General features: G+C 45.6%; 1 protein-coding gene and 1 long non-coding RNA gene across 4 annotated transcripts in view; both read left to right on the plus strand.

The window, feature by feature from the left end:
* Positions 1–2,679: 2,679 nt before the first annotated feature.
* USP10 (ubiquitin specific peptidase 10) overlaps positions 2,680–27,103 on the plus strand; it is an 85,888-nt gene continuing 61,464 nt past the window's right edge. For 2 of the 3 annotated variants that reach the window (XM_032284584.1, XM_032284583.1), the window contains exon 1: positions 2,680–2,836. In XM_032284584.1, coding sequence (XP_032140475.1) covers positions 2,816–2,836 — 21 coding nt within the window. In that variant the 5' untranslated portion in view covers positions 2,680–2,815. The remainder of the gene's footprint in view (positions 2,837–27,103) is intronic. The other variant, XM_032284585.1, reaches the window with a different exon arrangement.
* LOC116555709 lies at positions 16,665–17,188 on the plus strand. Its single transcript, XR_004270634.1, has 2 exons — positions 16,665–16,959; positions 16,994–17,188. It is a non-coding gene; the product is annotated as an uncharacterized LOC116555709 (long non-coding RNA).

Consider the following 27,103-nt stretch of genomic DNA (forward strand, 5'->3'; position numbering starts at 1 on the left):
GGGGGCGGGGGGTGGGGTGGCGGAAAACCCCCCTTTCCCCCCACCCCGGGGAAAAAAAGAAAAAACCCCCCCTCAAAAAAAAAAAAAAAAAAAAAAAAAAAATCAGACGACTATAAGTCACCAGCGAGTTTTCATATTCCCCCCAGTTTCTATCCGTGTGCAGACATCACTTCTCCATGGTTACAATCATAGCATAGACACTAGATTGTCTTGTTTTCCCCCATTTTTTGTTATGAAACTTTTCAAACATAGAGAAAAGCTGAAATATATAGCAGCACTTAGAGCTGACAAATGTAAACATTTTGCCATATTGCTTTCTCTCCCTGAATGTTTATGTGTGTATATGATTTTATCTGTTGTTGAACCATTAAACGATTGTTTGCAGGCACTATGTTCTTCACTCCTAAATTCTTCAGAATGCATCTCCTCACAATAAGGACATCCTCTCAATGCGTACAGTATCATTATTACACTATAAAGTCACCAATAATTCAGGCCGAGGGCCAGACTTGGTGGCTCATGCCTGTAATCCCAGCAGTTTGGGAGGCCAAGGCAGGCAGATTACAAGGTAAGGAGTTCAAGACCAGCCTGGCCAACACAGTGAAACCCTATCTCTAGTAAAAATACAAAAATTAACCAGGCATGGTGGCATGTGCCTGTGGTCCCAGCTACTTGGGAGGCTGAGGCAGGAGAATCACTTAAGGGAGGCAGAAATTGTGGTGAGCTGAGATCTCACCAGTACATCCCAGCCTGGGCAACAAAGCGAGACTCCATTTCAAAAAACAGTAATAATAATTCGGGCTGGGCACAGTGGATCACGCCTGTAATCCCAGCACTTTGGGAGGCCAAGGTGGTAGATCATGAGGTCAGGAGTTCAGGACCAACCTGACCAATGTGGTGAAACCCCATCTATGTTAAAAATACAAAAATTAGTTGGGTGTGATGGCAGGCACCTGTAGTCCCAGCTACTCAGGAGGCTGAAGAGGCAGGAGAATTGCTTAAACCCGAAAGGTGGAGGCTGCAGTGAGCCAAGATCATACCACTGCACTCCAGTCTAGGGGACAGAGTAAAACCCAGTCAAAAATTTAAAAAGTCCATCTCAAAAAAAAAAAAGAAAAGAAAAAAACCCCCAATAATTCACTAAGATCACTTATATTCAATCCATATTCAAACATCTCTGATTGTCAACAAATAAATACTAAAACCAGTTTAAAAGACATATCAGGATCCAAGCAAGATTGACACATTGTCTTGGGTTATGTGTTTCTAGCTCTTCTATTTTGGTACGACCTCTCCCTGCCACTTATATTTTTCTTTTTCTTTTTTTCTTTTGAGACAGGGACTTGCTCTGTTGCGGAGGCTGGAGTGCAGTGGTGCAATCTCAGCTCACTGCAACCTCCACCTCTCGCGTTCCAGCGATCCTCCCACCTCAGCCTCCCAAGTAGCTTCGACTACAGGGGTGTGCCACTACAACCCGCTAGTTTTCGTATTTTTAGCAGAGACGGGGTTTCACCATATTGGCCAGGCCAGGCTGGTTTTTAACTCCTGACCTCAACTGATCCGCCCGCCTCGGCCTCCCAAAGTGCTGGGATTAAAGATGTGAGCCACTGTGCCCGACCAACTCACATTTTTCATGGCAGCCCATTTATGAAGAGACCAGGCCCCCATTTCATGTAAGATGGGAATGGATCTTCCTGTTAATCTCCTCAGCTTAGTGTTGCGTCTAGCAAGAGTAGACTCTCTGTAGGTGTTTGTTGAACAAATGAAACCAATGATAACGGTTATTAATGACAATCACAGTAGCCAATTTTTATTGACTGTTCTCTTGGCCAGTGTGCTCACATTGATCTAGTCTGAACCTCACAGAAATCTTACGCGTTATGACAGATGTGTCTTACCCACAGGTGAGGAGACCAAGGCGTAGGAAAGGGAAGTCGCCTGTGTGAAATCACAGCTCGAAAAGGGGCCAGAGCCCAAGGGTGGACCCACCGGCTGGAAAACGCTGCAGTCAGACAGGGGCCCTTTTTTCTTTCAGAATGAATGAACCAACAAACCCAAGGCTGGTTTGCCTGTGCACACGCACGGACGTGTGCAATACGTAGCACTTGCTGAATGCTTGCTACTTGGCAGGCCTCGCGGCAAGCACTTTACGCGTGCTTTTACTCCCCACGTTTTGTTTTCCTCTGTTTTGCTTTTCTCCTCTAATGCCTAGCAAAAGGCGTGGCCCAGACGCCCGGGTAGGACTTGGGGTGTAAATGAAGAGGGGACAAATGAATGAATGGGCGGCAAAGGGATCTTCACAAACCAGACCCTCCTCCGGGATCTTCTGCGAACACTCCCGAGGCCCCGGCCCAGGGACGCCAAGGGCGACTCGTGGGCCCCGTGCCGACCTCTGGCGGCGGCTCCCGGGCTCCAGGCTCCCAGGTAACCCCCAGCAGGTGGGGAGCCGGGGCCCGCCGGCGCCTCGGCGTTGCCACCTCCACCTGCCTGCCCTCTCTCCTTCCGGCTCCGCAGCCAGGCCCGGGCGGGCTCCTAGTGTGCAGCTGCCCGGCCGCTTCCGCCCGAGGGGCGCGGGGCTCAGAGACCCGGCAGCTCCAAACGCCGCGGGAAAGGTCCGCGGCCCAGCCGGCGCACGCCCACCTGTCGGCCGCGCAGGCGCAGCATCGCGCCGGCCTCCCCGCGCCCCGCGGCGCGCGGCCAGTGCGCAGGCGCGGCGGCCGATGCGAGTGTGTATGTGCGGGCGAGAAGATGGCGGCGGCGGGGGAAGCAGCGTGAGCAGCCGGAGGAGCGCCGAGTCCCATTGAAACGGGCCGCCATGGCCCTCCACAGTCCGCAGGTAGCCGCTGGCCCGCGCCTTCGGCCGGAAGGGGAGCCGAGCCCGCTCCGAGCGGACGCCGCGGCGGGCGGGCGGGCTCCCGCACCCTCCCCGGAGCGAGCGTGTGGGAGTGGGGGAGGGCGCCGGGACACGCTGCCCGGGCCTAGGCCGGAGCCACCCGCCGCCTCTGCGCCCGCCGCGCCTTCGTCCTCCAGAGTTGCCTGGGCCCCCTAGTCCCGGGGAGGCAGAAGGGCGGGGGCTCCGGGCCCCGCCTCGGGAGGGCGTGGGGGGCGCCGAAGGGGTTAATCTCCCCGGGGCTGGACCGCGGGGCGAGCCCGGGGTGTGGAGTGGGGCCCTCCCCGCCGCGCCGGCCTGGGGAGGCGGCCCGGGGGCTCCGGGAGTCTCCTGGAGTGGCGAGAGCCCCAGAGCAGCTCAGGTTGCTGCCTCTGCCCGGAGCGAGCCTCAAAGATTTGAGGGTGCCCTGTTGCCCCCTTGCCTCAGAACCCTTCCTTGTGATCTTGATTGATGACGCGGGGGTTGCTGATTTTCTGATTTTGGATAGAAGTCGCTCAGTAGCGGCCTTAGGCTACTGTCGAAAACAAAACTCGAAATAAGTCGCAAGGACTGTACTTTTACTTGCATTTGAGTGACATCCCTTGCACGAACCCATCCCAGCCAGGCTGACACTAACGCACCCTGCCTTAACAGTATCTAAAGCTTAGGGGCCCTTTACAATAATCCTGTAGTGGAAAGAAAGAGCTCTTTTTGGGAGATGTGCGTATGGAGTTAAGCTCCTTTTCCCCTCTCCCACCCTTTCTCCCCCTCCGCCATTATAATTATTCTGAGCAAAAATCGGCATGGTATATTATTTGTCAAGCTTGCTTTAGACTACTGATTTGTTGACATCTAGTCCCTATAAATTGTTGCATACTTTTAAACCATCTCAGTGTGCACTCGTATTAAATATGGAGAAATGAAACAAAGTAGCCACTGGGAAAACTGGTGGCAAGTAAAATTGTAACCCTTCATAAGCACCTGGGTTTTGTTGCTCTTTTGCAGATAAATTCAGTCTGACTAGACCTCATTTGAAAAACGATTTTCGTGACTGTTGAAATGAATGCGTGTTGTGGAATCTACAACGCGAAAACTTTTAAAAACTAGATCTTAATGAGAAGCTTCAATTTTGTTAAATTTGCCATAGTTTAGTTTGCATTGGAACATCCTCCCGTTAATGTTTTGCTCCCTTGTACATTTACTTTTGTAGGTAGTATGGTTCTTTGCACCAAAAAAGGGATTAGTAGTTGAATAATTTTTACAGATGTATAACTCAAAGATTTTTCTTAAGAGATTTGGTATATTTAGCTTTGTTTAGACTTATTTAAAAAAAGATTTGACGTTTGGTTTTTTCCTCAACTTAAATACGCACTAATTAACTAGCCTATTGTTAAAATTGGTATGAATAAGTATAAAGGTCGTATGTGTAATATTCCTTGTGATTTTGACAAGAAGAAAGCGTCTTTAGGCATAACTCACCTTATTTAATAAGCATCAATCACAGTTGAAGGCTGATTGAAATGTTAATAGGGATGGATATTATGTAAATTGTAATTTCGTTGCTTTGTCTCAGTATTTACGTGTTTTTTGTTTTATTATTATTATTTATTATTATTATTATTAGAGATGGAGCCTCGCTCTTCGGCCAGGCTGGAGTGCAGTGGCACAATCTCAGCTCACTGCAGTCTTCATCTCGCGAGCTCAAGCCATTCATCCTGCCGCAGCCGGCCGAGTAGCTGGGGTTACAGGTGTGCACCACCACACTCAGCTAATTTTTTAGTAGAGGCGGGGATTCACCATGTTGGCCAGGATGATCTGGATTTCCTGACCTCGCAACTTGCTCACCTCGCCCGCCCTGTATTTATGTTTTATGCAACAGCATTAGCTATACGCGTCTTTAGAGAATTGGAGTAGCAAAAGTTGGCTCAACATAAATGTTAGCAACACTTTGGGTTTATTCTTTTAAAGTGTGATTTAAATACTTTTAAGTTCTAGCGTGGAGAAAGTAGCAAAGGAGATGGTTTAATTTCTCAAAATTTTCTTTTACTTTTTTCTTTTCTTTTTTTTTTTGAGATGGAGTTTCGCTCTTGTTGCTCAGGCTGGAATGCAATGGCGCCATCTCTGCTCACTGCAGCCTCCACCTCCCAGGTTCAAATGATTCTCCTGTCTCAGCCTCCTGGTAGCTGGAATTACAGGCGCCAGCCATCGTGCCCAGCTAATTTTTTTTGTATTTTTATTAGAGACGGAGTTTCATGATGTTGGCCAGGCTGGTCTGGAGCTCTTGACCTCAGGTGATCTACCCGCCTCGGCCTCCCAAAGTGCTGGGATTACAGGTGTGAGCCACCGCGCCAGGCCAATTTCTCATAATTTTCATTTTCACAGAATAGTAATAGAAACAAATAATGGAATTATGTATGAGAGGATTTAGTTACTGATTCCTGCCTGAATCATTCTTAGCGTTTTCAAAAATTTGTTTTATTTGGTTGCCTACTACCCTGAAAGTCTTGCAGCCCTAATGGCCATTCATTCATTCAGCAAATACTGATTGTTTATCATGTGCTAAGTGCCATGATATGCCTATTACTTGTTTTTGTTGGGAGTAACAGCTACAAATTCGAGGTCTTATTTTAAAATTGGCTTGTTAAAGTTAAATTTGTCAGTAAGAATAATGGGACCTGGAAAAAGTTACAATTTAAAAATGTTTATAGGCCGGCGCAGTGGCTCACGCCTGTAATCCCAGCACTTTGGGAGGTGGAGATGCTTGGATTACTTGAGGAGGTCAGGAGTTCGAGACCAGCATGGCCAACATGGTGCAACCCAGATCTCTACTAAAAATACAAAAATTAGCCAGGCGTGGTGGCACACCTGAAATACCAGCTATTCGGGAAGCCAAGTTAGGAGAATCACTTGAACCTGGGAGGTTGCAGTGAGCTGAGATCACACTGCTGCAGTCCAGCCTGGGTTACAAGAGCGAAACTCCATCTCAAATCAATAAAAATAAGTAAATAAAACAAAAATGTTTCTAGTTAATAACCCTATTTCCAGTTATTAGGAAGTGTTGGTTGATCCTTTTTGCCTGTATCGAAGTGTAATAGTGAAAAATTTGGAAACATTTTGAGGCCAATAGCTTTCAACATTTTAGCAAAAAACAAGAGAACTTAACAGTTGAAGTGTTAAGTCCAAGTGAATATCTTTGTCACTGAGGGGACCGAAGAAATGATTTGGGGTAATTAATTTGAAGCTACCACTTTTGCCTTACACCTGAAAAAATTTTTGTGATTATTGATGTCATTTTATAGTGAAATCTCCAGAATAATGCTTCCGACACCCAAGTTGAATATCATGCAGTTGGCTCTTGTCCTTGTCTCTGCACAGACTCAACCCAGTCTTTTTTTTAGCCTTTTTAAAAATGTGATAGCAGGGCCCCCACATTTTATATGCTGGAATGCCTTGGATTCCACTTCCAGCATACGGCAGAATGTTGCTGTATTGCTGAATATCTGTTTATAGCTGGCAGGTGGATTAGGGTTAATTCTTGAAAGAGGTACATTTTTATTAGAGTCTCACATAATGAGCAGCTGAAGTAAATTATTTGAAATTTTGACAGGGTGTTTGGAAATAACAGTTTTCCTTTGCACAGTGGCAGCAAGATATTTAAACATGTCCTAAGACTAGATATTCTGGCCGGGCGAGGTGGCTCATGCCTGTAATCCCAGCACTTTGGGAGGCCAAGGCGGGTGGATCATCAGGTCAGGAGTTCAAGACCGGCCTCACCAACATGGTGAAATTCTGTCTCTACTAAAAATACAAAAACTAGCTGGGCATGGTGGTGTGTGCCTGTAGCACCTGTAGTGAGCTATTCGGGAGACTGAGGCAGGAGAATCGCTTGAACCTGGTAGGCGGAGGTTGTAGTGAGGGAAGATTGCACCACTGCACTCCAGCGTGGGAGAGAGAAAAACACTATCAAAAAAAAAAAAAAAAAAAAAAGAAAAAAGAGTAAATATTTTAAGTTTGTGAGCCAGTGGTCACCTGAGTGGTTCCCGCAGATGACCTGTGCAGCCACGCTGTAGCAGGGCCTCACCTTCGTGCTCTTGAGCCCATCTTGGTGAGACCACAGTGCTCTGAAATTCCAGTCAATAGTAAGTGGGCCTTCCACATTCTAAATTCCTCACTAAAGCAAAAGTTAGGACATACATTCCAGTGTTCTGTTACTTAGAAGTGATAGGATTTAAGTAGTGATTCACATAGGAAAACTTAAAGGAGAAAAGGGTTACAAAGCTTAATGATTGCTGTTTAATGCCAAGTTTAATGCCATTGTGCTGTGCTCAGAATGTAACATTCAAGTAATTGAGAAAGGTGGCATCATCTCCAGTTGAAATGGTTACGTCAAGGTTTTTTTTTTTTTTTTTTTAAATATAATTTCAGACGTGTGAGTTGATGGTTCCCAGTTTTCAAGTGGCACATTAAACGTGGTTGCTGAGGACACATCTTGCCGATAATGTACCAAAGTACGAAACATAGTGGGAAGAGTTTGCTTTTGAATTTGTAATTAGGCTGTTACTTTCCTATTTACTGCCACACATGCAAGAACCACTGTTACAGAAAAGAGATAAATCTGTTGGCAATGGAATTTGCTGGCCTTGGGCCATTGGATTACTGTCATTTGTCACTTTAGCGCCACTTCAGCAGTGTAGATGTTCATTTCCAAAGACTGACATGTGCTTGGACTGCAGGTTTCCTGTTTATCGAAGTGTTCTCCCAAAAGGTCTTTCTGTGACCACTTCTGTCAGTACAGGCTAGATGAAGAATTCGTGGAGGAAAAGAAAGTTGGTCCATGGGGTATGTGTATTGTATTTGTTTCAGGGATCAGAAAATGTAGAATTTATCATAAGCCTTGATATAGAATCTTCAGATCATAGACTTTTTCAGAGCTGGCTATTTGAAAGCTACGGAGCCATGATCCCATTTTCATCAGATAACTTGAGAAACCAGAAGCTCTGCCAGCACTGCCATTCTGCCCTGTCTTGAAACACCATGTCCTGGTTGCCCTCTCCTGGAATAGGGCGGGTAAGGTATTGTGGTGGAAGTGTGGTTTGGGGCTGGGAGAGAAAGGTAACATTAGAGAGGATTAAAGCCTGTCTTCCTCGACGTTCCCTTTTTGGCTCATGTGAGAATTGTTAGAGGAGAGCGTGCATGTGGAGTGCAGGCCCAGCACCTGCCACCTTCTGCGCCATAACGGTGGCTGCTCTTTTTTTTTTTTTTTTTTTGAGTCTGGCTCTGTGGCCCAGGCTGGAGTGCAGTAGTGTGATCTCGGCTCACCACAACCTCCGCCTCTCAGGTTCAAGTGGTTCTCCTGCCTCAGCCTCCCGAGTAGCTGGGACTACAGGCACCTGCCACCATGCCTGGCTAATTTTTTTGGTATTTTTAGTAGAGATGGGGTTTTACTGTGTTAGCCAGGATGGTCTCAACCCACCCACCTCCGCCTCCCAAAGTGCTGGGATTACAGGCGTGAGCCACCATTCCTGGCCAGGTGGCTGCTCTTAAGAGTCCTGGGTCTCCTCCCAATTGGCCTTGTGTCTACAGCTTTATTGGTTGGCATTCTTCAGATCAACCCTCAGTTTACTTTTCTGGTATCAGCTGGAGGGCCATTCTAAGCCTATACTCTATGGCTCAGGCATCTCAAAGCCAGTGCATTTCGAAGTGAGAGGACCCCTGATAAAAAGGCAAGTGTCTCCACTCCTGTGCCTTTTGTACCTGAGTTTTACATCTAGCTGACTCCTTCCCCCCTTTCTCCCTCCATTTGTCTCTTTCTTCCTGATCTGTTGGTGCTAGATTTTTGTTTTCCCATTTGTCTTTGTTTTATGAATGTGCTCCTTTTCACTCATGTATGTTGAGTACAGACATATGCCCGTGCTTTTTTCTTGCTCCTTTTTATTTGTTTGTTTTGTTTTTGAGACAGAGTCTTGCTCTGCTGCCCAGGCTGGAGTGCAGTGGTGTGATCTCAGTTCACTGCAGCCGCCGCCTCCTGGATTCAAGCAATTCTCCTGCCTCAGCTTCCAGAGTAGCTGGGATTACAGGCATGCGAACTGATTTTTTTTTTTTTTTTTAGACAGAGTTTCGCTCTTGTTGCTTAGCCTGGAGTGCAATGGCGTGATCTCTCAGCTCGTTGCAACCTCTGCCTCCTGGGTTCAAGCAATTCTCCTGCCTCAGCCCCCTGAGTGGCTGGGATTATGGATGCCTGCCACCACGCCCGGTTAATTTTTTTGTATTTTTAGTAGAAACTGAGTTTCACCATGTTGGCCAGGCTGGTCTCGAACTCCTGATCTCAGGTGATCCACCTCCCGGTGGATCCGCTTCCCAAAGTGCTGGGATTACAGGTGTGAGCTGCTGGGCCTGGTCTAATTTTTGTATTTTCAGTAGACACGGGGTTTCACCTTGTTGGCCAGGCTGGTGTCGAACTCCTGAACTCAGGTGATCTATTGCCTTGGCCTCCCAAAGTGCTGTGATTACAGGCGTGCGCCACCGTGCCTGGTGTGTAGTCTTAAAAATATCAAAACATTGACTATGACAGCTCCAAACTTACATTCTCATTGGAGCTACTGTGAAAACTTGTATATGTGTGTATGTGTTAGTTAAATAGTATTAGACGTATCAGGTATGCCCTGCTGTAAGAAACTGAAGGCAGAGAAAAACAAGCATTCGAACTGTACCAAATAGAGGGGTTTGCATTATAGACCTGTTATGTGGATGTATTGTCTGGAGTGGGAAAGGAGTGGTCCCCATGAATAAGGTACCCCTGGAGTCCTTAGATGAGATCCAGTGAGCAAGCTGGATGTGGTGGGACAGCTTTTTGTCCACAAAAATGGTTATTATTACTGTGAGTACATGTGAAAAATACTTGTTTTTGTGTTTTAAAATTCATGGAATAAAGTAAAATATACTCCCTGTTATTTATTTATTTTTATTTTTATTTTTATTTTTATTTTTTGAGACAGAGTCTCGCTCTGTTGCCTGGGCTGGAGTACAGTGGCGTGATCTCGGTTCACTGCAACCTCCAGCTCCTGGGCTCAACTGATTCTCCTGCCTCTGCCTCCCTGTTAGCTGGGATTACAGGGGCCTGCCACCACACCCGACTAATTTTTGTGTTTTTAGTAGAGATGGGGATTTCACCATGTTGGTCAGGCTGTTCTCAAACTTATGATCACAGGTGATCCACCCACCTTGGCCTCCCAAAGTGCTGGGTTTGCAGGCTTGAGCCACTGCATCCAGCCTCCCTACTCATTCTTTCAAAAAAAAAAAAAAAAATTGTTTCGTAGACACAGAGATTTGCTGTGTTTCCCAGGCTGGTCTCAAACTCCTGGCCTCAGGGGATCCTCCTGCCTCAGTCTCTTGAAGTACTGGGATGACGTGAGCCACCACACCCAGCCTTCCTATTCATTTTGAAAGTATCAGCCTTTTTCCTTTTAATAGGACATGTTGAAATTTTGGGTAAAATAGAAGAGAATTTGAAAATGAAGTTTAATTCTAGAGGTTTTAGAGATTCCTGGCCAATGTAAAAAAAACTTCTGATACATTAAAAATTTTTTTTTCATACTTCATTTTTTTAGAGCAGTTTTAGGGTCACAACAAAATTGAGTGAAAAGTACAGAGAGTTCCCATATACTCCTTCTCTTGATATTTTAAGTAATAATTTTCCTTAGATGGCTACTATAATATATATGTATAAATTTTTATATAAATAAAATAAATATATTTTTTAAGACCTGAAGTAGGCCCTCTGGTTAGATCTGATCATTGGACAGGAAGGAACGTATTTATTGTGAAATACTAAGTATTGCAGTAATCATCATTTGAAGCCTGTGAACTGTATAAACTGCGTAGTTTGTGAAGTGCTTTAGCTTGTTTGTGCCTTTCCAGCAACTCTGTCCTATATTATTATAACGATTTTACAGATGAGTAAGATAAGACCTAGAGAAGTTGTGACTTGAAGTCATATGGCTGCTGGCAATCAGGACCTTTTAAAAGCAGGTGTTTTGACTTCTAAATTCTTTGCTTTTTCTACTTTGCCAAACTGGTTTTCTGGAAGAGACTGATGAAGGCATAATATTTCACATTGTGACTTCCCCTTAGTATTTACTCCATAGAAATTTATCGAATGAATGAATGAGGTGTGCATTTAAAAGTTTTAATGTTACCAATTACAAAATCTGTTACTATAATGTTACTAATCACTAAATTTTGTGTGGGGTACATTTTGATAAAATCCTTTATTGATTTTCAGTTATAAAGACGTGCTATTTTTAAGATAATGAAAACAGCACAGAAGTATTTAAAGTAAAAACTGTAAGTCATTCCCTTCCTGTCTGATCCTTAATCCTCAGTTGATGTGTGTCTTCTATGCTTTTTTCCATTAGGGTATTTTGTTGTTGTTCTGTTGTTTCATAATATGGTCTATTCTCTCTAGTCACTGAACTTTATTGAGAAGATCTTGTTTCAAAATTATTGAAAACATCTACTGAAGTCAGTTTTCTTATTTTTAGCTAATTTTGCCATGGAATGAAGCGTATATTTGGGAGATTAAAGTGGCTTATCGGGATCCAGAATACAGGAGACTGGAAGTGCTGTCGAAAGTTCTGAATGACAACATGTTATCCGAACGATTTTTTCTTAAGAAATATTTTGGACCAGGTGCAGTGACTCACTCCTGTAATCCCACCACTTTGGGAGGCTGAGGCAGGTGAATCACTCCAGCTCAGGAGTTTGGGACCAGCCTGGGCAACATACCAAAACTTTTTCTCTACAAAAAATACAAAAATTAGCTGAGCATGTTGGTGCTTTCCAGTAATCCCAGCTACTTGGGAGGTTGAGGTGGAAGGATCGCTTGAGCATGGGAAGTGGAGATTGTAGTGAGTCGAGATTGTGCCACTGCTCTTTAGCCTGGGTGACAGAGCGAGACTCTTGTGTCAAAAAAGAAAGGAAAAGAAATGTTTTGAAGACTTTCTCCCCCTTAATAGCAGTTATGCTCTCTGATGATCATATTGTAGAAGGAGGTCTTGACCAGGCACAGTGGCTCATGCCTAAAATCCCAGCGCTTTGCGAGGCTGAGTTGGGTGGATCACCTGATGTCAGGAGTTCGAGAGCAGCCTGGCTAATATGGTGAAACCCTCTCTCTACTAAAAATACAAAAGTTAGCTGGATGTGGTGGTGGGTGTCTGTAATCCCAGCTACTCGGGAGGCCGAGGCAGGAGAATAACTTGAACCCGGTGGGGGTGGGGGTGGAAGTTGAGGTTACCATGAGCCCAGATCATGCCACTTCACTCCAGCCTGGGCGAAAGAGCGAAACTCTTTCAAAAAAAAAAAAAAAAAAAAAAAAAACACACACACACACACAAAAGGAGGTCTGATTCACATTCAAATTCTTGTCCATTCATTGCCTTTGCACTAGATTTACAAGAGGACAGACTTTTCATTAGTTGGAGTTGGTAAGTCACCTGCCCTAGGGAATAATGAGGAATTGGGTAATTAACCTGAATTTTTCTCCATCTTCTTTAAAATCATGTTTTTTGTCTTTGTTTTATCAAAGTTTCATCACTTTGTTTCATCAAAGTACTGCAGTGGCAAAAAATAAATCACTTCCAACTCAGGTCCCACTCCCGAGAATTAACCACATTTAACTACTTCTGACTTGTAATAAAATGCAAAATCAGGGCTTCCAAGTGTGGTTTACTATTTTGTTTGGAATTAATTTGCAGAATATTAGACAGTTTTTTCAGAACCACGTATGAAGAACTTTGTATCTTTTGAGAATGTTCAGAGATTTTTGGTGGCCAGACAGTAGGAGTATAGAGCTGTGCTTTAGAAGTCCACAAGATATCGAGGGAAAGAAGCAGGCTCACTGCTGGGTGCATCCAGTTTTAGGGTGGTAATTCCTGTAACAGAAGTGTGAACAGCATTGTCAAGAACATTCATTCGTTCAGCAAATAGTTACTGACTGGCTGCTGTGTACCAGGCACTGTGGATGGAGTGATGAGCAAAAACAGGCATTGTTTCTCTCCCGGAGGAGTTTATGGGTCTAGGAGATAATCACAGTTAGGTACAAATCGTTGCAAACTGAGAGATGTTTTCCAAAGGAAGGGAGCGCAACCTGAAGTCAAAGAACGGTTCCTGTGGAAGTGACGCGTTTGTAGCATGAGACAGTGGGAACAGCATGTGCGGTGGGCCTTTGGCTGGGGGAAATTTGGAGCATTTCGGGGAACTCAGCAAGGACCTGTGTGTCTTGGGCACAGAGCTGGAGGGGAGGGATACACACTCCATCCAGCCTTGCAGCCTCTGTTAGATGTTACTGTCTTTATCCTGAGAAAAGTGTGGAAGAGGGGATGGTACAGGGTTTCACAATAATCAGATTGCCATTTGGGATCATACTCTGCCCCATGAAGAATAGACTAACAGGGGTCACAGTGACGATAAGGAGATTATTTCGGGGAGGGTCCTTGGACTTTTTTTTTTTTTTTTTTAAAGATGGGGTTTCACCATCGTGGCCAGGCTGGTCTTGAACTCCTGACCTCAGGTGATCCACCCACCTCAGCCTTCGAAGGTGCTAGGATTACAGGCGTGAGCCACCACGCCCGGCGGGTCCTTGGACTTTTGACTCAGTGGGTACAGTGGAGGTGGAGTTGCATGACCAAAGAGTTGGTTAGATATAAGGTGTTTTGAAAAAGGGGGCTGGTGGAACTGAATGTTAGGCCAAGCTGGGAAGACATCTCTTCTAGAACGGTGACATTTGAGCTGGAGTTTTCTGGGCAGAGAAGCACAAGGACAAGGGCATATGGAGGAGAATGTTCAGAGGAACAGTCTCAAAGCCTGCAGCCTGTTTGGGAAACAGATACCTTTGTAGTTGAAATGGTCTGTAGGGTGAAGTGTTAGCCAGGAGTCTGGAGAGGAGAGGTAAAGAACTTGGTAGTCCAAGCTCAAGATTGAGCTAAGTTGGTAGCAACACTCTGGGTTAAGATTGCTGTTTGAGGCCAGGCACGTGGCTCACGCCTGTAATCCCAACACTTTGGGAGAACGAGGTGGGTGGATCACTTGAGGCAAGGAGTTTGAGACCAGTCTGGCCAACGTAGTAAAACCTTTCTCTGCTAAAAATGCAAAAATTAGCCAGATAGGGTGGTGCATGTCTGTAATCCCAGCTTCTTGAGAGGCTGAGGCAGGAGAGTCACTTGAAGCTGGGAGGCAGAGGCTGTAGTGAGCTGAGATTGTGCCACTGCACTCCAGCCTAGGCAACAGAGTGAAACTGTCTCAAAAAAAGATTGCTGGATTGAGATGATTATGCAGGGGTCTTATTGAGATCCTTTGACCGTTGTCAGGGGTTTGATTCTTTGGGTTCTCATCCATAGCTGGGAATCTACTCTCTGTTCACCTTGCTATCTTAAGCCTCACAACTTTGGGGGGAGGGGAAGTAGGGTATTTCTTTTGGGGACTTCTGAGACAGATTAATGTGAGGCAAGTAGCCCTTCAGTGTCCTCAGTGATAATTGGATAGAGTAGTTAGAGAAGGTCATCTAGGGACATTATTCCTTTTATTTTGAGCGGGAGGCACGTTTAAAAAACAAGCGTTTGTCCCCGATGATATTCCTAGAAAATAGAGAAAATATTAAGAAAAACTTATTTCTGTCCCATGACTGTGAAGTGGCTTCTGTTAATATTTTAAATGTTTCCTTTAGCACTTTTGAGAGTAAACTTTAGAAATTTGGAATCATTGAAATTAATGGCGTTTTAGGTTTGTGATCCTTGAATGCCCCCTTCTAACACCAGAATCACCTCGCACTCTGGGTGCCACCCAGAGACCCTGAGTAAGGATCCCTGCGAGTAGGTCCCCAGGTCGTTTCAGCCAGGCTCAGGTTTCAGATCCTCTGCACGGCTTTGTGTGCAGCTTTGTTTTTCCTTTTAACTTCTTGAGCACTTCCCCATGAATAGCAATAACCAAATCATATTTTGGACAAAGTGTTTTAACATCTCCAGTCTGGGTTAGCTGTGAACAACAAAAATACGGATTGTGCCCTTCACTCTGAGTGTGATAGTAATGAATTTTAGCTGTTAGTGGAGTTGGGGAACAGTTCTGAGCAGATGAGAAATCCTGACATTTTGCTGCTTTGAAGATCTGTCTTCTTGTGTCTTCGGAATGAGATTTCAGTTTGGTTTGGCATTCATTAACTAAATGGTTAATGCCTTTTAAACAAGCGTTTACGCAGCACTTGATCTGTTCCAGGGCCTGTGTTGGGATTTATAAGTTGCAAAAAACATATATATATATATAAGTTAAAATATAAGTACAGATGTGTTCCCCAAAGCCTTAAGAGCTGCTCTGGCTGGTGCTCTGCATCCCACATCTTGAAATAGGGCACCTGTGGACAGCATGGAATTGGCACACTCCACCACAGCTCAGTGTAGCTGTGAGCATCTGATGTCCCAGAGAACTGGAACTTTCTAATTCATCCTGAAGCCGGGCTGTCAGCATGTCTGAGGATGTGTGCACAGCATCAAGCCAATTTGCCATCAGGAATTCTTGCTCCTTTTTGCTGCTGTTGGTCATGGATTCGTCAGGTGAGGAAATTCTAATCACAATCTGGTCCTGAAATAATTACACTTGGTTTTCTCTTGCCTCTTACCTCTTTGCTCTTCTGTGCCATAACAGTGTGCACAAACTTTTCTTCGCCTTGTTTACGTAGTGGGGAAGGGCAAGTTTTGTTTGTTTGTTTGTTTGAGATGGAGTCTTGTTCTGTCGCCCAGGCTGGAGTACAGTGCAAGGTCTCAACTGGCTGTAACCTCTGCCTCCTGGGTTCAAGCGATTCTCTGGCCTCAGCCTCTCGAGTAGCTGGGATTACAGGTACGTGCCACCATGCCTGGCTAATTTTTGTATTATTAGTAGAGATGGGGTTTCACCATGTTGGCCAGGCTGACCTTGAACTCCTGACCTCAAGTGATCTGCCTGCCTCAGCCTCCCAAAGTGTTGGGATTACAGGTGTGAGCCACTGTGCTGGCCTTTTTTTTTTTTTTTTTTTTTCCAATTTTAGAAAAGCATTTTCTTCAGTTTTGGCTGGAAACTTAGTTGGCTATGACTTGAACTTCACACATAATGATACTGTAGCAACATCCTAGCAATGAGCTAGTCTTAGACACAGTTACCAGAGCTGTGTTTGGAGTTTGTCTCTCATCTCTTAGCACATGGTAAACAAGCCTGGTTTTTGCTTTTTTTGTTTTGTTTTTGTTTTGAGACAGAGTTTTATTCTGGTTACTCAGGCTGGAGTGCAGTGGTGTGATCTCGGCTCACTGCAACCCCTGCCTCCCGGGTTCAAGCGATTCTCCTGCCTCAACCTCCCGAGTAGCTGGGATTATAGGCATCCGCCACCATGTCCGGTTAATTTTTTTTTTTTTGGACGGAGTTTCGCTCTTGTTACCCAGGCTGAAGTGCAATGGCGTGATCTCGGCTCACCGCAACCTCCGCCTCCTGGGCTCAGGCAATTCTCCTGCCTCAGCCTCCTGAGTAGCTGGGATTATAGGCATGCGCCACCATGCCCAGCTAATTTTTTGTATTTTTAGTAGAGACGGGGTTTCACCGTGTTGACCAGGATGGTCTCGATCTCTTGACCTCGTGATCCACCCGCCTCGGCCTCCCAAAGTGCTGGGATTACAGGCTTGAGCCACCGCGCCCGGCTGTCCGGTTAATTTTATATTTTTAGCAGAGACTAAAAATTTCTCCATGTTGGTCAGGCCGGTCTCAAACACCCGACCTCAGGTGATCTGCCCTCCTCGGCCTTCCAAAGTGCTGGGATTATAGGCGTGAGCCACTGCGCTGGCTGGTTTTTGCTTTTTAAGGTTGACAGAAACCCCTTGCAGTTGTGCCTTTTTGCCCTTGCATCTTTTGGATGGAAACATTGATTTAAGTTAGCATATTAAGCAGTGGATGTCTTTTCTGTGCGAAGGGAAATACATCACAGTATGGTGTGTGCACTGTGAGCTTTGAGGGCCCTGTGGACTTCGGTTTCCTAGATGCCTTGTCCTTCTTGGGGAGGCAGTCAGCTGTGTTCAGGGCCTGTGTGGGCCCTGTCCTGAGAGTCGAGGAAGGAAGATGTGGGGAGATAGTGCCCTCTGCAGAGGTGAACATTACATGGATGAACCGGAGCAGCCGCTGTCCTGACTGATCTGTCAGGCCCAGAAGGCTTTCTTGAGTAGAGTGTGGTCTGGCTCCGGCCTCCCGGCTGCCTAGCATGCTAGGCACTCAGGTGTTTGTCCATTGGATAGGTTAATTGACAGGGACCAGCTGGTTATCATTCACTGTTTTGAGGACTGCTTTATGGTGTTCTTTGGTTTGTCTATAATAGTTTAGATCTCAAGAGCCTTAACTCAGAAGTTCAAGAACACAGCATGCCAGACTACGAGGGACAGATTTGCCTTCTGTAGAAGTAGTAATGAGAGCTGATTAAGAAGAGGTGGCTGCTTCCCATAGTGTTCAGATTGATTGTCATTTCCGCATTTAGACTGCATGGGTGACATCTAAGCTTCTCGTCAGGTTCTTCAGTGCTGCCTTGATCTCTGTTGCGTAGTTCCTGGAATCCGGGTGACTGACTCATGCCACATGTCAGTTATTTTCCTTTATTTTCTTGGGCGCTTTATCCCTCCCTCTCTTTTTTTTCCTGACAACTTCATCACATTCTCGCAGTGTCTTGGGCTCTTTCTCAACAGGTATAGTCTGGAGATCGTAGGACGGTTACCAATGCAGAGAAAATGCCTTGACCAGAGTTACCAGCAGGTGCTTGGCTGTGGTGGCTCCGTGTACTAAAGCTCTTCCAGGCCTAGTTAGTGGGCATGCCGGTGGTCTTCGCAGGCCTGCTTAGAGCCATTGCAGCTGCCCCCAAATCCAAGAGCTGGCGCAGCCCACCTTTCCAGTAGAGAGCCTGATTATGTGTCACTGGTGAACCTGGAAAGAACTGTTCAGTTGGCTGCAGCACTTAGTTTGTGTTTTCCCCCACCTTTGTGATCTTAGGTGTCTGAGCCAAAGTCACCATTCACCCACTAGTTATTTATTGAGCTCTGTTATGTGCCGGGTATTGTGGGTACAAAAATGAAGGGGAACACCTCGTCTCCCCAGACCCTCTGCTTGTAGACACGCTCGCCTCCTCTGTCCCTGTGGCTTGCTCCCCCACTTTCAGCGAGTGCCTGTGCCCTCGTCTCAGACAGGCGCACTTTACCCACCTGTAAAATCGTGCCCTCCTTCACACTTGTCACCCTGTCCTTACAGCTGATACCTTATGTATCCGGTGTCCTGATGTGCTTGTCTTCTTCACTTTGTCTCCCCCATTTAAGCTTGGTGAGGGCAGGGATTTTTGTTTGCTTTGTTCATTGCTAGGCCCCTGGTCCTAGAAAGTGGTAAGTGCTCAGTAAATATTTATTGACACACACATGCATGAAAGACATACCACGTTGGACAGATTCAGAAGCCCACAGTCAGGTGTGGGAAAGAAGCTGGAGAGCCTGTCACAGGAGAGTCCAGGGACACCTTGGCTCATGTTCGTGAAAAGAATAGTTCACAAAGATGCCTTTGGAACTGAGTTCTGTAAGTGTGCAGCGTCAGCCAGGCCGGCAGGGGCCCAAGAGAAGGGCACCCAAAGCAGGCACATGTGGCGTGTGTGGTGTTGCGGAAGTGCCTTTGCGGGATGGAGAGTTTGTAGGGGCTGTGGTGCTGGGAAGGTGGGTGGGATGGGTGCCTCTTGTAGGCTCTGCTAGAACCTTTAAGCCTTAAAAGTTCTGGGAGACTTCAAAGGCCTCTCCTGGGTACCAGAATAGTAAGGTTTGGTTGAGAGACAGGTCTGTGGTGGCCACAAGCAGTTTGGAGGGTGAGGGGTGAGAGCAGAGGCAGATGGTTGCAGAGACCCAGTTGAGAGGTGTAGAGGGCCTCAACAGTGCCTAGAGGAGAGGCAGGCCTTAGGGTGGCAGATGGCTGGTGGGAGCGAGATGCACAGGGAGAGGCAGCTTGTGGTGGTGTGTTAGTGGTGGTATTTTCCTTCTTAAAACGTGGACTGATGCTTGTTTAGTAAAATGTTTTCCGCACTTATTCCTGTTCTTTAAGAGATGGGGTCTGGCTCTGTCATCCAGGCCTGAGTGAGGGGCACCATCATAGCTCACTCACTGCAGCATCCAACTCCCAGGCTCAGGCCATCCTCCCCCCTTAGCCTCCCAAAATACTGGGACTAAGGCCACCATACATGGATTTCCATTTCTTTTGTTGTGAATGTTTTTCCATTAAAGGTTTTCCTTTGCTCTTGTGTTTTTTAGATCTCAAGAGCCTTAACTCAGTCTTCAGCATTGTTTAAGGACTGTAGAGTATTCACAGGTTATAGTTTATGCATGCTAACAGTGGTAATGTTTAGTAGTTTTTTTTTTTTTTTTTTTTTTTTTTTTTTGAGACGGAGTTTCGCTCTTGTTACCCAGGCTGGAGTGCAATGGCGCGATCTCGGCTCGCCGCAACCTCCGCCTCGTGCGTTCAGGCAATTCTCCTGCCTCAGCCTCCTGAGTAGCTGGGATTACAGGCACACGCCACCATGCCCAGCTGATTTTTTGTATTTTTAGTAGAGACGGGGTTTCACCGTGTTGACCAGGATGGTCTCGATCTCTTGACCTCGTGATCCACCTGCCTCGGCCTCCCAAAGTGCTGGGATTACAGGCTTGAGCCACCGCGCCCAGCCTTTTTTAGTAGTTTTTTGATCCAATTTTTAGTTGTAAGGTGTGAATTATCTTATTTCTTAGAGCAAATTAAACACATTATTGTAGACTGCAAGATGAACTCCTTAATTCATTGATTATTTTGGGGGTGAAGGGAGAGGTATATTTTGCTAAGGGATAGTAAGATAATTAGGGGATATTTAAAACATTAAGTTTTAAAAAAAATTACACTAATATCAAAAACAAGTTCTACACATGAAATCTTTGAAAAGTATTTTAAAAGATTTGTTTATTAATTATTATTATTATTTTTTTTGAGACAGAGTCTTGCTCTGTCACCCAGGCTGGAGTACACTGGCGCAGTCGCCGCTCACTGCAACCGCCGCCTCCTGGACTAAAGCAGTTCTCCTGCCTCAGCCTCCCAAGTAGCTGGGACCACAGGCGTGCACCACCACGTCCAGCTCATTTTTGTATTTTTTAGTAAAGACAAGGTTTTACCACTTTGGCCAGGCTGGTCTTGCCCTCCTGACCTCAAGTGGTCTGCCCACCTTAGCTTCCCAGAGTGCTGAGATTACAGGCATGAGCCACCACTCCTGGCCTGTTTATAAAATATTTATTGATAAGCTGGCTTATGTTTGGTGAAGCCAACTATTTCAGCTACTGCTATAGATATCCAGGAAGATAACTGAAGCATCCTTACCCTTGTGTATAATAGATAGCTAAGGCCTAAGAAAGAACTGGGCATATTACAAGATGTGTAATTAAGTACTGAGTTACGTGGTGCATGTGGCAAGGTCTTTTATAGTAATTCAGAGAATGAAGAAGGGCATTGAGCTGCTCTTGAGAAGGAATAGGGTCTCCACCTCCCAGAGTGCTGGGATTGATTATAGGTGTGAGCCACTGCACCCAGCTGGGTGATCTTACTACTTTACATGAATTCTCTGGTCACTGCTGCCCAACTATTTTTCTATCTCTTTTTTTGCTCACCCCATTCATGTGTTAAGGTGCCCTCCTTTAAAAAAATAATAAAAAAAAAAAAAGTGGAACTCAGCTGTCTAACTGGTTTACACTATAAACTAGAGATTTAGTGGCTCATGTAACTAGAAATTCCAGAGGCAGATCAGGCTTCAGAGTTGGTTTAATTCAGCCATTCAGTTATAGTTTTGAGGACCTGATTTCATTTCATTTTTCACTTTTCATGTCTTCATCTTTTCATTCTGTGTGTTGTATTACCCAAGGGCTAGTTTTCCCCAGGATGGCAGAATGGCCACAGCAGTTGGCAGGCTTCACATTTGGGCACAGCCTCTGTCACACCAACCTGACCGAGAGAGTAAGTGTGCATCCCAGAATTCTAGGCAGTGTCCTGAGCTCCATGTCCTTTGGGTCATCCCGGGACCAGAGCACTGTTTCTAGAAGGGTGGTATGCCAGGTGGGGCTCCCCTGTGGCCTGGAGGTGGGTGTGTGTTGACCTCTGAACTGGGAGACCACTATCCCACAGGAAGGGTAGCTGGCCAATTCATTAACGTCCCACGTGAGCGTAATGTCTCTCCCCTATGCCAGTTTCTCCTGGACTCATACTGGAAGATTGTCCTTTCTCTCTGGCAAATCTTCTGTACTGTCTGATTGTATCTTACAGTCTTCTGTAAATATTATTGTTGCTTAACTATTAATGTGTCTATGCCTTGAGGTCAGCCCCAGTTCCAATCCTGTTCCATTTTGTTTGTGGAATCTCAGGCAAGGGATGAGGAAGTGGGGGTGAGGAAGAGAGAGAAGTCCAGGACGACTTCTGGATCTCTGGCTTGTGAAAGTGGAAGGATGGGATGTCAATCACCGAGAGAGGAAGCACAGTGGTAGTTGGGAGGGGGAGCTGAGGACTGTGAGCTATTCTGTCAGCATTTGAGAGTCTCTTGGGTCCACGCATTTTACTAGGTAGATAGGAGGAGGCCACCGCCTAGGTTTCTCTGAACTTTTAAAGTTTTTTCATCTTCATCATTCAGCATGTCTTTAGTAGATTCTAAGTATTGTGCTTCAGTGGACGAAATCCGGAAGTGACACAAGGAGGTAACAGCTCATTCACAGAGACAGAGGTCAGTGAGTCTTATTACGAGATGTGAACAGTGCTTTGGCAGAAATAGGGTTGGTACCACTTCCTGCGGCGGTGTGGCCTGTGTTGAGGTTTGAAAGGCAAGTAGGTCTTCTTCGGAGCATGGTGGGAAGAGGGAGCCGCCTTCGTGAAGGCTTATGGGCAGAATAATGAGTAAGTGCAGAGTAACTGGGATCTGAGGTGCACATTACAGCAAGCTGAAGAGTTAAGATTCTACCTTTGTATACACCTTATAATTAGAGGACTGACCACATGTCCTGGTCTAGACATATCATCCAAGCATAATTCATCATTGTGATCCTTTCACTCTGAAATGTGCTTTTAATTTGGATGATAAATGGTTACCCAACTTAAAATAGAAGTCCAGACCCATAGGAACAGTCACTGTGGTAGCAGTATGCTTCCTTCACAGTAGGACCTTGGGATTACATGAGATTAAGCATAGCAGTACTTCTCAAATGTCACAGTCCATTGAGAAACAGCTGTGGGTCTTGTGAATATGCACATTTGGATTCAGTCCATCTGGGGTGGGCCTCGAGAGCTGTCTAAGCTCCTGGGTCATTCCTAGACTGCTGGCCTGGGGACCTCACTTTGAGTAGTAGGTAGTATTGGGCTTCAGGAGCTTCAGAGGGTCTGTGAAGTTCTGAAATCATATGCAGAAATGTGTGTACATGCATTCTTTAGAGGTGGGCCTAATTCCCTTGCGTTAGTTTCTCGAGGTCTGCCGCCATCCAAAAAAGATCAGGAATCACTGCCTTTTGGAAGTGACGTACAGATTAAATGAAATATGTTGATTCAATGCTTTTAACAATGTCTAGAGCATAGTGGACACGCAGTATGCACTAGCTGTATGTCTTCCTTCCCTCCCCTGACCCCAGTTCTTTGAAGGCAGGACATATTGCTTCAACATTTTAAATGTTTTTTTTTATTTTTTATTTTTTTAAGATGGGGTTTCACCAAGCTGGTCTTGAACTCCCGACCTCAGGTAATCCGCCCGCTTTGGCCTCCAAAGTGTTTGGATTACAGGCGTGAGCCACCATGCCTGGCCTTTAAATGCTTTTTAATGTCCTTTTTATGCTATTGGTGCTCAGTAAATGTCGATTTAGCTTGGTGACAAGCTGTTTGAGGACTCCCAGCCATTCTGTCAGCATCTGAGAGTCTCTTAGGTCCAAGCATGTTATTAGATAGATAGGAAGAGGCCACCACCTAGGTGATTGCAGATACCCAGGCAGGTGGAATCATTAGGGCCTGTGCTGTTTAGTAATTGTTGAATTGACGAGGAGATGAATCAGTTCTTAGGAATCTTCTTCCTGAGTTATAATGTGTGTTCAGAAAAGTGCTTCTACTGCCTTTGATTCATCGAGGTCCTGTTCTCTGGTTCTCAGTTGTGTGAGATTTCAGTATGGATTAATTACTTCTCTTAATGCTTAATTTAATTCATTCAGTTGTTATTCTTGCCAAATGACGTTTTTCTAAACGTTTTGATATTTTGTTTAGATGGTCCCAGAAATTTGGCATTTGTGATCACCTTAGGGTATTTGTGATGGAAAGGGTATATAATTTATGGTATTTTCAAAGTTTCTTAAGAGGGGGGAAGAACAGTGATGAGAGAGAGATTTGAAGATAAGTGGTCTTACGAGTTGTAGATGTTTCAGAGACTTGACTCTGTTGAGAAGGGAAAATCTTGGATTGGAAGGTTATTTTTGAGAAGGTGGAGTGTTGATAGTGAAAGTTAGATTTCACTGAATTGAAAGAGCAAATGAGAGATGAGGTTAATTACAAAAGAAATTTCTTTTATTCAAAAGAAATTTGAGACAGGATTATGCTCTGTGACCCAAGATGGAACACAGTGGTGCAATCATGGCTCACTGTAGCCTCGAAGTTACGGGCTCAAGGGATCCTCCCACCTCAGTTCCCTGAGGATGTGGGACTGCAGGTATGGGCCACTGTGCTTGGTAGGAGTTTAATTTTTGTGTCAGATTTCTTGTAGTTTAGTTGCATTACAGTTTTTTTTCTGGCCAGTGCAGTGGCCCACACCTCTAATCCCAGCACTTTGAGAGGCTGAGACACATGGATCACCTGAGATCAGGAGTATGAGACCAGCCTGGCCAACATGGCGAAACCGTATCTCTACTAAAAAGACAAATTAGCTGGGTATGGTGGCACACATCTGTAATACCAGCTACTCAGGAGGCTGAGGCAGGAGAATTGCTTGAACCTCGGAGGCAGAGGTTGCAGTGAACTGTGGTTGCACCACTGTACTCCAGCCTGGGCAATAGCATGAGACTCTGTCCCGCCAACCCCCCCAACACATTTTTTTTCTTCTTATTGACATTTAGGTGTTGCTGCTGTTGTTGTTTTTGAGAGGGAGGCTTGCTCTCTTGCCCAGGCTGGAATACAGTGTCGTGATCTCAGTTCACTGCAACCTCCTCCTCCTGGGTTCAAGCGATTTTCCTGCCTCAGCGTCCTGAATACCTGGGATTACAGATGCCCACCACCACGCCCAGCTAAATTTGTATATTAGTAGAGAAGGATTTTCACTGTGTAGGTCAAGCTGGTCTGGAACTCCTGACCTCAAAAGATCTGCCCACTTTGGCCTCCCAGAGTGCTGGGATTACATGTGAGAGCCACCATGCCCAGCCAGTTTCGTTGTGTTTTTTTTTTGCTTTTGTTAAGTTGTTAATTAGTAAGCCCTTAAAAGCACTAAAAGAGTTTCCATTTTAAAGACATCTGTTCTGGATGTTGTTCATCAGCTTTATAAAGTGAATAATTATCTCAAATTATTTTATAATTTCCTTTTTAATTGGGGAGCATAAGTGAATCGAGAAGTAGCCCTTCTCCTCCTCCTGTTTTCTGCTAGTTTCTCCCACCTCCTCAGTTGCCTGTAGTCATAGAGCTTTTTCTTGGATCACGGGAATGCTCCTACACAGTGATTCTAGACTGTGACTGTAAGTCAGAATCACACAAGAAGTGTCTGTAATGCTGAATGAGGCCTGGACTCCACTCTAGGCCACTGAAGCCAGAATTGTTGCAGGTATGGCCTGAGTATGCCCTGAATCTGAGTGTGGCCAGGTTCGAGGACTGTTGTCTTAGGCGTTTGTCCAGCAGGGGTTAGCCCGCTCCTCTGCTAGGTGAGTACCGCAGGGGGTTGTTCATCTGCTTTTATGTGGATAATAGAGTATAGGGAGCTGATGGGGCAAACAAAATCTCTTCCAGGATATGCAGGTCCCATAAAGGGGACTTTGAAGTCTGGAGTTAACAGTTTTTTAGTTAAAGATTTCACACCATATCCATGAACCTAAATATATAATTAAAGAGTGGAATGCAAACTATTAGGATTTCTGCTGGTAAAGCAAGCTATACTTGCATAATGTATATCTTCGGAGGACATGTTTCCACAGATCATTAGATGAAAGTTAAACTGAGAAAGTAAACAGTGGACTACTTCCATAGCTATCATACATCTTTCTGCATTCTTTTATTTTCAGCAGATAGTAATTTTGCAGCTTTTTACTTCTTTAACCAAACCTTCTAAGTAACCTTGGTTTCCTTTAACAACAAAGGAAGTCATTAAGGGGGAAGTTCTGTACTCAGTCTTTTTTTTTGACTTTTTAGAAAAACATTTATTGTAATCAATCACACTCAGGTTGTAGTTCTGAAAGCAAAGTGAAAACACACAGTACAGCTATGCCTCAGTATCCATGGGGGATGGGTTCCAGGACTGCACCCCCAACCCTCAGACATCAAAATCTGAGGATGCTCAGGTCCCTGAAAGGCAATGGCAGAGTGTTTGCATTTAACCTACACACACCTTCCTGCATAATTTAAATCATCTCTGGATTACTTATAATACCAAATACACTATAAATGCTGTGTAAATATGCTATACCATATTGTTTAGGGAATAAGGCCAGGGAAAAAAAAGGTCTGCATGTGTTCAATACAGGTGCATTTTTTTTTTTTCCCCAAATATTTTCTATCCAAGCCTGGTTGGATCCAAATGTGGAACCCAGAGTTACAGAGAGCTGACTGTACTGGGGAAATTTTTAGGGTGGAAACATTCCTTAGAGATGTTTTATATCACACCACTTCAGCAAGAGCGATTCAGGCATACCTCTCTCTACTATGCTTTGCAGTTGCTGTGTCTTTTCAGAAATGGAAGGTTTGTAGGAGCCCTGCATCAGGCAGGTCTGTTGGCACCATTTTTCCAACAACATGTGGTCCCTTTGTGTCTCTGTGTCAGCATTTTGAATAATAAATATTTTTAAATTAAGGCTTGTACATTTTTTTAGACATAATGCTACTGTACCTTATCTCTGAGGTATGCCTGTACATTTTACTAAGAATATTTCATTTGAGAAGTAAACCTCAAGAACTGCCATGACTTTTCAGATGGGAAGAGCGAGCCCCTGGGAGGGCGAGTCTAGGTGTGCAGCTAGTGGGGGCCGGGGTCAAGTCCACTTGGTGCTTGAGGCTTCACTCAGCAGGCCGCCCGTCCCCTCCGTGGGGTCGTTTGGCGGTCCCTGGGTAGGAGAGGGCTGCACTAGGAGGTAAATGTGATTCCAGCATGGGCTGCTCCAAGGCTCTGAGACCCCAAGGCCCGCAGAGGGGTGGCCTCCAGTCCTGCAGCAGGTGTTTGGAAGAGGAGTCATCTCCCAAGATGAGAAGACTTCCTGGGGAGAATGAGGCATAGTCAGACCGTTGGCTGAGCATGATCATTTCTCCAGACCCATGCGGGTGAGAGGATTCAGTAGATGCCACCGAAACCTGTGCCAGGCAGGCCTTTGATCGTCACCGAGGGGGCCAGTCACAGTGCTGTGATGGCACGTCAGTGCACATGCCACTGGCATATGCCTCTTTGTATGTAATATCTGGAATGCGACAGTGCACGGAGGTTGCCTCTCCAGCAGGATGTTGCTAGTAGTACACTGATGATGTGGAGGTTCCCCAGGGGCATCCACTGGGCTTCTCCCGACTCCCAAGCCACCTGTTCGGAGTCACAGAGTCATCTACAGTCCCCCACTTCCCTGGGGGTGTGGCCTAGTGGTCATATTGGATCTCGGCCCACAGCTCCTTAATGACGTAGCTCACCAGCATGGCCAGCAGCTGCTGCTGCAGGGCCTCCCTGCCCATGACCAGCATGGTCAGCTGCATGGTGTGTGTCCACTCCAGGTGCCTGTTAATGGCTGTGGCTTCATTAGAGAGCCTCTGCTGCTCAGTAGGGGGCAGCTCCATTATGATCTGAGGAATTGGCTTAAACTCTCCCCTTGTCACCCAGGCACCTAACAGCCCCCTGACAGCCTCCCCAACGGCAAGTCCTGGCGGGCCACCCACCAAACCCCCGATGAAGGCCACGGCCCCTGTGACCAGGGCACCCTGCCCGGAGTGCCTGACCACTGCCTTCATCTTCCTCTC

This window comes from Sapajus apella, unplaced genomic scaffold (genome assembly GCF_009761245.1).
Source record: "Sapajus apella isolate SASKATOON/1434 unplaced genomic scaffold, GSC_monkey_1.0 scaffold15, whole genome shotgun sequence".
NCBI classification, from domain to species: domain Eukaryota; kingdom Metazoa; phylum Chordata; class Mammalia; order Primates; family Cebidae; genus Sapajus; species Sapajus apella.